This window comes from Myzus persicae, unplaced genomic scaffold (genome assembly GCF_001856785.1).
Source record: "Myzus persicae strain clone G006 unplaced genomic scaffold, MPER_G0061.0, whole genome shotgun sequence".
In the NCBI taxonomy this organism is placed as follows: Eukaryota; Metazoa; Arthropoda; class Insecta; order Hemiptera; family Aphididae; genus Myzus; species Myzus persicae.
Window position 1 is genome coordinate 827,269 of NW_019103878.1, and position 15,768 is coordinate 843,036.

A 15,768-nucleotide genomic window follows, 5' to 3' on the forward strand; every position below is an offset into this window, starting at 1 on the left:
AGAATTAAAAATTGTTTCTTAAACTTATTTAATAATATTTTTATATGTGCTTATTTTTTAAATGAATTTAACTAGATAATGTCAACGAAACGCTGCAACAAATAATTTAATCTATTCGTCAATATTAATTCGTTTTAAAATTAATTAATAAATGATTCAACAAAATACTTCAGTGGTGGGCTATAATACATTTTACTAACAGTGAAATTAATGAAATATATTAAGGTACCGTGTATAAAATATACAAAGTTTATAGTTAAATCATTAATCATTAATTATTAATGTATTTGGACATAGTGAAGGTCTACTGGAATCTACTGGAATTCTGTACTGAGAGAATTATAATTATATGTCCACGCATTAGCGAATACTAGAGTTCTTAAAATGTAACAATATTGTAACTACCCTTTGACGGCTGAACGAATCCTGAAATACCAGAATTATCTTCAGCATTTCAGTTAATATGGTCAAATACAAAATTAAATTATATCGAAAACGCATTCGAATTTATTGAACTTAAAAATGCTAGAAAAGTGGAGAATGTATTGGTTAGACAATAATGTTTTTTTGTTGTATTTTAACAGGTTTTTGGTTAAAAAGAGTGCTTCGAAAGTGTTAGGCTTCACGGAAATCTTATCTGAATAATATTGTAGTTTTTATCTTTTCAAATAATTCATCCTGTAAGCTTATTTATAAGGCCTACCTAAAAAATAACTTCTGAGAGTCGTTCAACAATTATTTTAAACTCAATATGTCATAAAGCTGCTTTAGTTCTCAGTTCGGAGTCATTTTTTAAAATTAACTCGAATGTTTACTCATTTATTTTTATTTTAAAATTGGATTACTACTCTAAATTATTAATAAAATAGCACCATAAAAACGAATATATTGTTAGTTTTAAAATTGTTAGTTGTGTCTTACTGCCTGACATAATTACATTATTATAATAAGTTTATATATTTCTAAGATCTTAAGATATTGAACTGAAAAAAATTGTATAAGCTCTTGAAATTGTTACATATTTTTTATGATAAATAATAATATTATTGAGTTATAAAAATGGCTTTTAATATCTATCTATAAATATTTATATATATATATATATATATATACAAGTATGATAAATATGTTAAATAATTATTTAATGTTATGTTATATTGTTTATTTAATGTACATTGTTTCCGTGATATTACTGAGTGACGGTTGCTGTAGTATTTTCATAGGATGTAACTTAAGATTTGAGATCATTTCATACAAACAATGGCCTGAAATGGATCACAGTCCCCTTCGAAATAATAATAACACAAGCATATTTATTTTGTTTAAAATAAATGACATTTGATAGTGAAAATTAATTTAAATGATAATGAACTATTCTGATTGGCCAGTAACACACTCTTAAACATATTATAGTTATTACGTGCAGGTAAATGGTACGTGATGCTTTCAAATATTTTGATTGTAAATATTATTATTATTCCTACAATCAAAGTTATTCGAGTCAGTGTTTCTATTTTTATTTTTATTGTATAAGTAAAAGATTTGATTTTCTGGAAATGTTTCAATTTACTAAACGATTTGGACATTAAAAATAAACTATTATTCTTTGCACGTGGACAGCTCATTGTTTTGAGTTGAATCTGGGTGTATATATTAAATTAAAATAAAATAAATTATCAAATCAAGCAAAATGATTCTCATCAAAAATGTAAAGTTTGTAAATCTAAAAGAAAAGAAATATATTAATATTCAGGTTAAATTTAAATAATATATAAATACGTATTATAATATGGTACATAAGAAATTTCTTGATAATTGTACAGCCTTTTTAGTCGATTTTACTGTTGTTATTTTTAAATTATATTGTAAATACAATTGGTATGATACTAATTTTCATAAGAGAAATAAAAAAATATATTAATTACATATTTTAAATCTTTAAAGTGTTGCTACATTTCAATACCTTAGTAGACACATTTATCAAATATATATATGTATTATGTATATATCATAATATCGATTTTTTTACAGTTCCTGCAAAAACCACTTTAAACCACCTAACCAATTGATTGATTGACGTATTACTCTAAAAGTTATTTTGGAAAACATTACTGTATACTTGTGTTTTTCTACTACTTATAAGTATACCTGCTCATACAATATATCAAAAAAAGATTTATGTTGGTTTACGTATTCATAAAAAATTCAAATTTGAATGTTAATTGAATTTCTCTCACACAAAGTTTATTAATTTTGGGGGTTTGGATAAACTTGATTTTAGCAGTCTAAAAATTCAGGACTAACCAATAAACTAGCTTACTGTGGTTGGACATAATTTTTCTTATCGGGAATTACCTTCAACGTTTTATTGAAATTGACTATAGACGCGATCAAATTGGATACAATGTGATTTTCGTTCTCGGCAAACACCGCAAACTCAGAAAATATTCTCGAGAAACGTTCGTACGACGTTGACACGTTCAGTTCATTTTTGATGTCCATGAAATTCTGAAAAAATGTATAAAAAATATTAATTTATAATAACACACCATAGAGCGTGCTATCCAATTGTATACCTTTAAAAATAATTCGTCTTTCAGCGTGACCTTTATGATGATTGCCGACAGTCCGACTTGTGTTGTATACATAATGTCTTTTTGTGTCACATTGAAATTAGCAACTACCGAGGGATAAAACGCCGTGTCGATTTCCATTAGACCGTTATAGAGCACCATCGATAACTCGGCGTCCTCGTCGTAGTAATATTCATCTATTTCTTCCGGTCTAGGTATGGTTGCATACACGAATTTCACGCCTATCTAAAAGCATCATATCGATGGACTATTAGATTTTAGCATATAATCACGACTTGGATCAAAATTCTGAGGAAGGGCTATAATCACAAAATAAAATATTCCCAACAAAATATTGGATCTAAGTAGATGTCTTGGGAGCGATTTCTGTGCCGACGGCCATTACTCATTAGTTTAGTAAATGCACCTATGTTTATTGCTGTTATTATAATCGTATTCAATATATTAAATTAGGTATATCACTACAAGTCTTACTCAACAAATCTTTTTTTTTAAATTTTGGTGCACACTAAATAATATAAATTTTTATAATATGGGTAACTAATATTTGGGAGGGAGATGACACAGAAGATTGAACACAATTAGTACTTTTTTTAGAGCATCCCTTTTCCCTACCAATTATTCACATTAAACTAGGGGAGGTAAATCCTTTTAAAAGGGTTTTTAAACATAAACAAACACAATTATATTTTTAATTTGTATTAAGCGCAATGTTATTCAAAAATATGTGTTATCATAATTTATAATCAATGATATTAAAAAAGAAAGGATTAAGGAAAAACTCTGAAGGTACTGCAAGAGTTGAATAATTTCTAAGAACGCAATTTTTTAAACCTGACGTTACTCTTTATTTTTCTAATTCAAACGCATTGGGTATAATGGTTTCATACATCAGTTTATTAATTTATGTGTATATTTACTAAATTGATTTAGTATAATTATATTCAATATTGTTATTATTATCATGAAGAACAAACTAAAACCGTTACCCTTATCTAGAAAATTATTAAATATGTTAAACAGCATTAAGCTTTTAACGTCCAAAACTCATTATCTGGAAAAGTATATCATAAAACCTTTAAAAAAAAAAAGAAAGTTGGATTTTAATTAATACAAAAAAAACACAACATCCTTGAATATTTTAGTACCTAGTCTTAAAACGTTCACCCTTTTCGTCGTTTACCCTAATTAAATATCAACTTATGAACAAATTTCCAGCAACCTCAAATTAGAAAACATGTCAAAAATATTATTTTTTTATCATTTTTAATGTTCATTTTGTATAATCCGTTTTTGCTGTATAATTATCTAAGTTTGGTTTTTTTTAGAGGAAATGAGACTTTTTTTAATACCATAATTATTATAAACCACTAAATATTTTAAAACAGTATTTTATGGAATATGTATTGACAAATATTAGGTAATACATTTGTCATAATTGCATACAATAATTAATCAAATTAATATTGAATACTCACATAAGGATGTTTTACGTTTTAATATGTCTTATATATTACAGTCCTTATAAGATCCTTATATTTTTGACCAATAGAAGGTCTCTATTTAAAGGTAGGATAATATGCTTCTACAAGCAGTAATTTCGGATTCAAATGGAGCTAGGAAATATTGAAATACCTAGTTACAGTTAAGTTGAAAATAAGTGAAATCACGTGTTGCAAAAATATAACAATTTAGACATTAAAATTGAAATTTAGTAAAATATTAATATATATTATCTTCAGGCTGCAAATAGAAAAGCTTCTAAATTATAATAATATATGTCATAGGTAACACGAATCGCTAAACTTCCCATACCTACCCTATTTCAACGCCCTACAAAATCTAAAAATGCCCTCAAAAAATGCTTTTATTAATTAAAAATTCTGAATATTTCACTAAAAAAATGCAAAAAATTTTTTTAATTTTGATTAATCTCCATATTAATGATAATATACATTTTAAATGATTGAAATTACCGAAATTGGTTTAAACACATTTGGATTTAATAAAAATTAAATTCACCAAAAATATATTTCAATGTATGTATTATATCGGAATCACAATATGATTTATATTATGTGATATTATTTTGAAATGTGTACAATAATTTTCAATTATGTGTACCTACCTACCTTTCATTGAGTATGTATGTCTAATGATACACAATATAGATAACCTTAATACCTATACCAATAAAAATCATTTAAAAAATGTTTACTCGATAGGTATTAATAAAATAATATCATACTATTAAAGTAACTAGTATTGATTTTTTTTAACTAAAATTATATTTAAAAAAACATACGAAATTAAACAGTTCTGGGAAAAGATGGCCAATACTTAGAACATTTATTGGTGCAGTCAGTTAAGGTTAGGTTGATACAAAATTATATTTCCACGGGGGGAGGGGGCGGTATGGTTATATTTTTTTTATTTTAGTATTAATTGAGCATAATATAATATTTTTAACAATAATCACCATTGATGAATCCGGCAAAACAGCTCGGAACTCGCAGTCAATGTCGTCAATGATGTAGATTTTCACGATGGCACTGCTGTATGTAAACTTCTCCACGGGCGTGTAAATCTGCAATGCGTACTCGAAATCGGACCAACTGACGTAGTGAGAAATGCCAGCAAAGCCTAACAGGAAGTGATTCCATCCAAGTCGAAAGTCGGCCTGTAACGATTTTTTCATTGACATAATAATGTACTCGGTAGTAATTACCCAATTTATATTATAAATGTGGAAAACAGCTCAATGAAAATATTATTGTTATTTATAGTTATTGTTATTTCATATAAATCTCTAACAACAATTTTTTTAATGTTAGAATAACATCAAAATGATATCATGGTAAATAATGTTACGGAGATGACAATAGAAAGTTTTCAATTGTGTAAGTCGAGTATTATACCAAACACCAAACAGTTTTCGATAGAAAGTTTTTAATTGCATGATAAATATTTAGTTAGTTTTTCGAAACACTGCCGCAGCAACTGCAAGGTATATTTAGTCTTAAAATGTGATTTCAATTTAACCACCATTCAGTGTAGGTACTATACATTTTGGTTAAAACTGCAAATTTACTGAAAACAACATTTCAAATAATAGGCAGTGTATTAATTTAATTGTATAGAATATTACCAGAGCTATAAACTTTTAGAATTGGAATATTAGCTATCTTTTCTACACATTCAAAATACATTATTATTTAATCAAAATATATGTCAATGTACTGTCACTAAAAATATGCGTGTCAATATTTTAGTACTATTGACTCGTTTAAGTCTATTTGAATAATTTTAATGAGTTTTTAATATTGATTTAACACTCAATAACCCATACTCGCTTTTATGAAGTATTATACCACCTCATATTAAGTAAGTTTGTCAAATAATTCTCAGTGTTTCAATAAGGATGATGGTACATTTTTTTATTATAAGTTTGTTTTCAAAACAGCTACTAAAAAAAGTTTTTGTTTGAATAAAAATAAACAAAGGTTATTATAACAGTAATTTATTTGACGCAAGGATATTACTTTGCATACCTAATTTATAATATTTCTTATTTTTAATGCATTTACCGTGTGCTGTGGGCGTTTCATGTTCACGGCCCTGATTATAATATTATACAATTTACGTATACATATCCTACTAAGGTTATCTCTTTTCGATACAATAATACATTAGTGTCAGGTAATATATACTTACTATTTCACTATGGAGTTTACCAGCAATGATCAACTGCCTTAACGGATCTACAGGTGTGTTGACTCGTAACTTAAGATTGTAGTTGGATAGGTTTTTGTACAAGTAACGCAATTCGATCCCTAGTTTGAAATTATCGCTGTATATGTCAAAAAAAATGTGTTTTTCTCTCGCTTTGTAACCCATTTTCCCGTATAAAGTTTTGTAGCTTTCATAAGGAGTTGAAATTTTCAACAATATTTTGCTATTGTCTAATGGAAAGTATACACCTAAAATATAAAAATAAAATATTACTATATTACTATTGTTGCACATAATATATATTATTATATATTTATATTATGCTTTCCTAAGTGAACAGACAAAGGACACACGTGAAAGGTTTTGCAAAAAATTAGATAAAAATCAGCATTGAATTTTCGTAGTCACCTAAAATACACTTTTATTCTTCAGATGATGATAATATTCTATAAACAGAGGTTTGACACAATTGACGGTGACATTTTTATGATATATGGTTATACAGTTTACACGTACCATATTAATATGTATTATAGATTGTGGACGTATATAACCATTATAGAATATGGGCTATAATCTATAAATTATTGATATTATCTTGGACTAAAATTACTTAATCTACTCTGTGGTTTTCAACAAAAGTACTTATATTAAGCACATATCTACATAAAATTACAAAAACATAAATAAAATAATCATGTAAAATCCACGGTGAACTAAGGTATTGTAACGTGCAGACATCTAATAAAATGCAATAAACGAGCAGATCTATTGACAACAACTGAATTGATATTGATGTAGGTTCATTAACGACCCAAACTTCAATATTATCCAAAAACGATCTCCGTTCAATAATTATAACGAAATGTATCTACAATTTGTTGGCTAATTAATTGGAGCTCCTTTTGCACAAAACTTAACGACATGAAATAAGATGTCACGCAATGGACACATCTCTAAGAAATTACCAGGAACATCGAAGTACTGGTCAAACACGCGTACCCAACGGTCTTAATGGATAAAAAACAACCTGAATATATCCCGAAGGAACACATAATATATCATGTTTTCATTAAAAGTTATTTAGCAATTAACGACATCGTTGAAAAAATGTATAGGACGATAATATTATCATGACATTAAATCATACCCTTTGTACAATATTTTGTGCGTTGTGTATTAGTTTAGTTTTTTTTAACTCGATATAACTCTATAAACGTATATTAAGTCACATTAGCATGATATTGTTTTTTCTTGTTTGAGTAAATAAACATATCTAACATTTAAAAATAACATAAAGACATATTAAGCAAATAACAATTTTAGTTACCAATACATTTTGTATTAACTTTTTGTTGATTAATACTATGTACCGATAAAAAGATCATTAAACATTTTCAAGGTGAAAATTGAATATTTGAATGGTCTGTTTTATTTATGTAGACAAGAACGGAAATGATATTGAACCAAATGAACTGTTGACATTTGGCAAAAACGAAACGAGCAAATCCACAAAGCATATTATACCTATAATCATATGTGAATAATATAACTGTATAAAAAGGGTACCTAAGAAGCTGGTATCTAGTTTTAAACTTTAGATATAAAATATGGTATAGAATATAAAATTTCTTTTTTCATTGTTTTTGGATTGCATAAGAAATTTAGTGTTGTTATTATTAAAATAGTTAAGTAATTTAATTACAATTTATGAATGTACAGTGTACACATCATACATAATAATAAAGGTGTACCTACCAATACCATACATATTACATATACTATAAAATATACTTTAAGATATACATAAATATATTATACAAGTAACACACCTTAACAATGAGAACAAAAAACAACATGAATCCAAACGTTATTGAAATTAATTAAAATTTCAATGCCAGGGTAATAATAAGTAATAACATCAACTCCATTGTATAGTTTTATTCTTCAATAGATACCTACAATAATGGTTTTTAACTTCGTCGAATAAAACATAGGCACTGAATTAAATGACTACACTTCCAAGTAGTTTTCTTTGATAACTTACATTTTATTCTTCATAATTAAGGAACGAATTTGTATGTATTTGCACATTTTTCTAGATAATCGTGTTATATTAGGTATGCTAAGTATATTTCTAGTGTTACGAATTAGAATATTAAATATTTTTTAATGCATAATTTTGAATACTTTGACATTTTTTAATTTTTGGTGAACTTATATTTAAAAGTTGATATACTTTAAAGTCAGATTTCGATGTTTCATTATAAGACACATACCCACCAATTCCTACCTATTTTGGAATACATCTATCCACACATTTTGAGGGAAAATGATCTTTATGTGATATTTGTTTTTATTACTCAAGAATAGCTTTTGCCTATACAAACTATTACTAGTAGTTGTAGAATGCGTAGATATATTCAGGAGAAGGCTGGCCAGGGAGAAGAAGCGGCCGATCACATCACAGGTTCTCGATCGTGTTATATTGAAGATTATACACAGGTAAATACAATAGTAAATCACTATTTATTTACTAATCCTAAATGTAAATTAAACACATTTCTGAAAAAACGATCCTCATATTATCTTCATAATTATAATTTAAATGGTCTTGAACTTACTCGCGTCTAAAATAATAGGGATTTAAGTATACTTTTTGACACACATTTATCATTTGATGCTCATCGTATTTATGTGCATGGCGAGATATCATCTATAGGTTAGGTTAGCCGAAGATGCAAAGACTTAAAAAATCGAATTGTGTTGAAAACATTTTATTGTGCAAGATTAATTTTTGATTATAACTCTATACTTTAGTCACCATGCTCAGTAGGTTCAATACAATCATTAGAGTCGATTTTAAAACCAATTTTTAAGAATAGAATCTTTTAGTTGTAAAATTATATAAGTCTAGCTCTATTATCATGCACAATTGACATTTTTAAACAAATTTTTATTTTTAAATAAGACGATTACGGCTAGATCTCCTTTTTAAATAACACAATGAAAAAATGTATTGTCGAACTTTACTTGTCAAATTAAATTTCTCGGTTCTTCATCGTAATACTAAGCAATCAAATACCTTTTATGTGCTATTCTAGTTCACAAACTATAGTCTAAATGCTCTTGTACATTGATGTATGATAATTGTGAAAAGTAAAATGACATAATATTGATATTTTTCTATATGTAACTATTAATGTTTTTAATACACGTTTAAATGGCTTATTTTCTTTAAATATCTTTGATTAAGTAATAATTATTGTACACTAATATAAGTAATATTATAAATGAGCCATGCCCATCATAATAAAAAAATTCAAAAATAGTCTATAAGCATATACAACAATGTTGTCACTGGTTAAGAAATGCGAAGAATTCTAAAAATAGAATAGTGATAAAATTAAAACCAAAATGGAAATCCTTCTTCTACAAAATAATAATATAATTTAAGAGCATATCTTATACATCTCAAATTCGATTTCAGAAGAAACAAATTTGTGTTGTTCGCTTAAATATTATAGTGAATTGACCTATTATCAAACTCGACACTAAATTTAACATTATCCTTTTTTGAAAGTTTTAATTTTTGAGCAATATATAACCATTTTTAATTTGTGATATTTCATAATATACCTAGCTGTCATATCTTGCTCGGAAATCAAAAGATCCAAAAAAATTAATTCTCACATTATTAAAACGCTTGATTACTGTATGGTACAGTCATCTTAATATTTTAATAAGACAGTTTCAAACTCAGTAGTTCAACTTACATACAATTTAATACCTACAGTCTACACTCTCCAGAATTTACTATAATAAGATAGTTATGGATAATAATATATATATTATTATATGTGATAATTTATAATTTATATTACAACACATAAATTTCCTACTTGAAAATCTTGACATGATAAGTACCTAGATATGTATTATTAATGAATAATTTATCCTTGTTAATTATTTATACCTTATGTGAGGTATTTATTAATTTTTTAATTTGTATTCAAATCAAACATGACAAAATAAAATAACTCTATCATAATAATATATATTCTGACATTCAAACATTAAAGTGAGCGTAAAAATAACAAAAAGCTCGGGTGCGATGCAATGATCAATATGACTTTTGAGTTCTCTTCAATATTTTTCCAAACTTTCGTTATTCATTTTTTTTAAGATTTACAATACCATCAGTTCTGAGTGTATTGAGAATAAATAAATTGAATTAATGTTGGACTACCAGCTATTAAACATGGACAATGAAAAAAATAATGAACCTACTTTCAAAATTACAAGCATTAACCCATTAGCAGTTATATTAAACCAAAATCGAAATAAATAATATTACCTAGTATACTGTTTATTATTATTTTTAATTACTACTGCCAAGAAAAATTAAATCAGTTGTTCACAAATTTACGGTATTTATAAATGTCGGTAATCCATCGCTAAGCGGTTGAAGTTACATAGTATTAGTAATTATTTATTCGACAATATTATTATGTCTCGTTAAGCATGGATCACTCGGGCGATAAGTTATCACCCGGTAATGATGGCAAATGAAACAAATTTTTAACTAAAGAAGAAATCTCAATTATTGTGTTATCTTACCGTGGAACTCGACTTTAAAATTGCTAGAATCTATTTGCAGTCCAACGACGCCACTGAGTTTTTTTTCTTGTATACCAACTTCCGACTCGAAGCTAAATGTCTTGTAATAAAAAAACGGTGTGAGCGTGGTAACCGAACCGCTGTAAATGGTTTCAGTCTTCGTGCTGTTGATTTTACCAGTCAACCCCAGCGATATTACATATTTTGGATTTATCTATGCAACAGTAAAATAAATATTTATCGTAAAAATATCGAGAAATTGATATTTTTAAATGTCTTGCACAAAACAAAAATGATATATTATTGAGGTTTAATTAATTATCACCTGCAGCAAGACACTGGTGTTGAAGCTGTTGGTACCATAATTGTGGTTGATGTAAATGCGAATAGCGTTAAGATCTTGCAGCGAACTGTTAACAGCAGTATTAAACGAAAATCCAAAGTCTTCGTCCAGCGTCTGGTAACCGGTTTGTACATCAAAGTTCAAGTATTGGTTACCTTGCCACATTACACTACCGTTTGTGTGCATGTTCTGAGGTCCGATAATAACGCTACAACATCAATATGCATTATACCAATACACAGGTAGCTGTGTAGTTTTAAGGTTCATTGATATTGAACTTCGGACATTTTCTACGTTTAATATTTTTTAAATAAACTTGAACAGGTTTAATCAAAGTTTTCGATGAAAAATTACATAATATCATAATAATATAATATACAAAATATTTTGGCGCAAACCGCGTTGTTATGATTAACCAACAACAGTGTTGCCTTGAAATCAATACAAAATTTATTTGATTATTTTAGAAAAATGTAAAAATTGTTTGGATAATTATTAATTTTACTATAATATAATAAGTGATTTTAAGTGTTCATTAAAAGTTCAGCATTTCGTAATGTGTGATTAACATGTTATACAAATCCAAACATATAACACATAGGTACGTCGAATATTGGTACTATTGAGCTATAAAGTATGCCGACGACAGTCTATTTTGGATTATCGTACAATTTTCATCGTCAGTACCTATACGGAACCTAAACCAATTTTCTCGAACAATATAAATTCGAAACAAAATGTTCATCGGAGTTTTAGTATTTTTATTTTATTTTATTAAAACAATCACAAACTATTATACCAGGTTTCTAATCTAGTTTATAAAATGTGTAATCGCATTACCTTTGTTCGTATAATGTTTTCAACCAATTCTCGAACGGCGTAAGCATCTTACAACCAATGTATCCACTTCCTTTTGATAAGAAATCGTTTTTCAAGATTAATGAAAAATCAATTTTCGACGTGGGATCCCATTCGAACGAACTCAATATAAAATAGTGTTGTCCTACGTAAAGTTTATAATTGTTAATAAAATCAAATTGATTATTAAAAAAAGTCCGCCAAATAATGGTAGGCACATAAGATAATTTAATAAGTATAACAATCACAATAAATTACAAAAAACTGAAAACCAGTAAATTGAACTTTTTAGTTTCTATACTGTTATATTCATACCTATATATTTCAATTCTAAATCGGTGTTCACTGTTCGACCAGGATATTCTATCACCAGCAAACCTAGAAATTGTTCACCGTCGACAATATCACTCGTGTTCGTTTTGAATGTGACTGAAAACTTTTGATCTGGATCTCGGTTGGCATCCCATTTTATTTCAAAAATTGTGTGGGAGTTCCATTCATTGGCAAATCCTTTACCGTAAATCGATATATCTCTGTACCTATATCAAATTGTCAACACATATCGTTCGATGACTAACTCATAAATACGTGGTGTTAGGGAACAGGAGAAAGGCCAAAAAAAAATTAAATGTTCAAATTCGAAGCTTATTATTACGTCATTGCTTGTAAAATTAGAACCATCTGTTCTCATTTTAAAATATTATAAATACAAATTGGATTCTATTTACGGAGTCAATAGTCTTCACATCGACACAACTCGTCCCATCCCGAAATATCCATTAAAATATTTTATAATGTTAAGAAACAATAAGCAAACTGATTTAGATCAGCGCTTTTTTAAATGATGGCAAAATAACCTAACCCTCACCCACAACCCTCGCTACCTTTTAGATTTTAGATTTATAAAAATATCATTTTTACTTTTCAATAATTTTTTTGTAAGTTTTGAACCTGTAACTGAAAAGTTTCTGATTATCAATATAATAATACCTCATTAATAAATAAAATTGTATATGAGTGTTTTAAATACATAGTTCATACTAATAATAAGTTAAATTTGTACATTTTAATACTTACCTATATAGATATTAAAAATAACAGAACAATATGGGTTATTCTGATTGTAAAATTTGGTATGGTATGCGTATTGCGTATGTTAGAAAGATGGAGATTCGTCTTGCCATATTTATATAAAAGGTTTATTTTTTTTAAATTAACCTCCCCTTCCCCCCACAATATTAAAATTAGACAAAAACTCCACCTACAGACTAATATCGATCGGCCAGAGGTATAAAAATATAGATAATTTATATTCTTATTAATCATCGTCGTATTATCTTACTGGTCCAAATGTATGTCCAGCGTTATCTCGTGATTTTTCAGGTCTATCAGATTGGACAACGAATACGTGCTAGTGTTCAATTTCAATTCACCGTATGATTCGTACTGTAGTATATTGGAACGAGCCAAATGCCTCAAGAGTATAGCATGCTTAGTGTTGTTGTGGTCCACCTATACATACAGAACACAGGAATACTATAAAATTGATTTGTTATTTTAAAGGGTTTTTTCGATTTAATCTGTATGTTAAAAATTATATAAGAGGACGCTACGCCCGAAAGTGTTACAAACTAACAACACAGACAATTTGCGCCGAGTGTAACTGATTTTGAGTAGTTAGCCTTAATATTCAAGAGAATCGACCTAATCACCTAATCGAACAAATCAAACATGACGGTAAGAACATAATCTGTTATTTTTCTTTGGTCTTTTGTGATATTTTAGTTTTTAGGCGATTTATGAGTGTATATCATATTAAAGTATGACAATGCTCAAACTCGCTTGAAAATTAAAATATCTTAAACAACCCGACGAGGGATGCTGATAATGTTCTTACTTTCAAATTTGATTTTAATTCATTGGTTAATTCACTCTAATGTTAAAGCTATAACAATACAAAACGATTCTACTGAACGAAATTTTGCTGTTATAAGTTCGTTAGTCAGTGACATGCGGGTGTAGCAACCACTTAAATAGACGGCTTCCGGACCCGACTAGCGTTGGTTTACCGACCCACGATTCAATCCTGTATTCCTCGTCTGACACGTAAATTTTCCCCATGAATACTATGTCGTTGAATAAGTGAGATTTTATTAAAAGTTTGAGTGTATGGCTTGTCAGATAATACGAAGAGTGGTCCTGGTACAGTCCTCTTGCAGTTACGTTTTGTCCTCCAATCCAAGTTCCCGCGAAATCGATCTAAACAAATTACTAATAATTAGCAAGGTACAAACTGTGTTTTAAAGAATGTATTTTTTTTTTTATCGGACAGTCAACAATTTTATAAACACAATAATATTATGTAGATGAAATGATAACAACCGACCGATTGTGTATAATAGTATATGTACTTAATTTGTTGAGATTTAGCGTTTTCCCTACTTTGTATTATAATATGATAAATCATACGTAATACAATTTTATTGAAATAGAGCATTATATTGTTTTTAATAAAATTTGGAAGTAATAAATAATGTATGGGTTTGTATATTTTAGAACAATAAGGTCAAATGTTGTAACCAATTAATATAATATTATGACAATTGCATTGACTCAGAGACGATTATTATCATAATACACTGTTAAAATAGTTACAAACTTATTAATATTTATTAACGTTTAATATAATTATTAATACTGTTATAGTCTTACTTATAGTTGACGGATGTTCGTATGTTAATTTATCTAATCTCATCAGATTAGTCTATCTTTAAGATAGATAATAATATTCTAAAATTAGGATTGAATAATCACTCTAAAATACTGATGTTAAAAAAACCTAATTTAAAATATTTTAGTCTAACCCGGCAATCGTTGCTACTACCTACTACGATGGTAAATAATTGTATGTGGGTAAATTAATATCTGTCAATGAAATATTAATTTCACACTTACGTCATATTCGTTCATGACTTTTTCCTTGACCACAACGTGTATGTCCAACGGAAATTTTCCAGAAGGTATTGTCAACTTGAATCTAGTATCTACGTTCAGTAGTATACTCGGAGGCATAAGAATGTCGAGCTTGGCCGTGATATTTTTATCTGTGAACATGAAGTAAAAAAATAATTCGCGTATGATAACTATAACCTGTTGATAACGGTTGATTGATGAGAATTAAATAAAACTCATGTATGTACCTTGCGCATACTGTACAAGAACTGCGGTGTTAGACGTGGTTTGAGTGTCCTGATGATTTCCTATGATTTTGAACAAAATGTTTTCAGCTATTTTAGTGACGAATAAGTTTATATTTATTTTGTTGCCAGAATAATATTTGATTTGAGTGAATCCAAATTCGACGTGTAATTTTTTAGTGTTGTCCTTCAGGTTAGGGTAGTTAATGAAATCGATGCGACATTCTGTGTGACCTTGTGCTTTCTGAAATGAGAAAGATATATTTATTGTCTCAGGTTAACTAATTTAGTTAAATTGGATTTGTTTAATAATGAAATCCAATTAACCCTTAAAATTAATTTACAAGAAATATCTGTATAAAATAATAATATTATCTATGTATATTTGTCATCTATATTAAATCTATATAGAACCTTAAAATTG

General features: G+C 27.8%; 1 protein-coding gene across 1 annotated transcript in view; it reads right to left on the reverse strand.

Moving 5' to 3' along the window:
* The window catches only part of LOC111035809, a 108,706-nt gene that overhangs the window by 73,525 nt on the left and 19,413 nt on the right, over positions 1-15,768 (reverse strand). Inside the window, exons 24-35 of the mRNA XM_022317591.1 lie at positions 15,348-15,588; positions 15,103-15,251; positions 14,221-14,406; positions 13,490-13,659; positions 12,463-12,686; positions 12,130-12,292; positions 11,272-11,497; positions 10,947-11,160; positions 6,309-6,574; positions 5,074-5,274; positions 2,577-2,819; positions 2,356-2,508 (exon numbers count right to left, since the gene is read on the reverse strand). Of these exons, the coding sequence (XP_022173283.1) occupies positions 2,356-2,508; positions 2,577-2,819; positions 5,074-5,274; positions 6,309-6,574; positions 10,947-11,160; positions 11,272-11,497; positions 12,130-12,292; positions 12,463-12,686; positions 13,490-13,659; positions 14,221-14,406; positions 15,103-15,251; positions 15,348-15,588 (2,436 nt within the window). The remainder of the gene's footprint in view (positions 1-2,355; positions 2,509-2,576; positions 2,820-5,073; positions 5,275-6,308; positions 6,575-10,946; positions 11,161-11,271; positions 11,498-12,129; positions 12,293-12,462; positions 12,687-13,489; positions 13,660-14,220; positions 14,407-15,102; positions 15,252-15,347; positions 15,589-15,768) is intronic.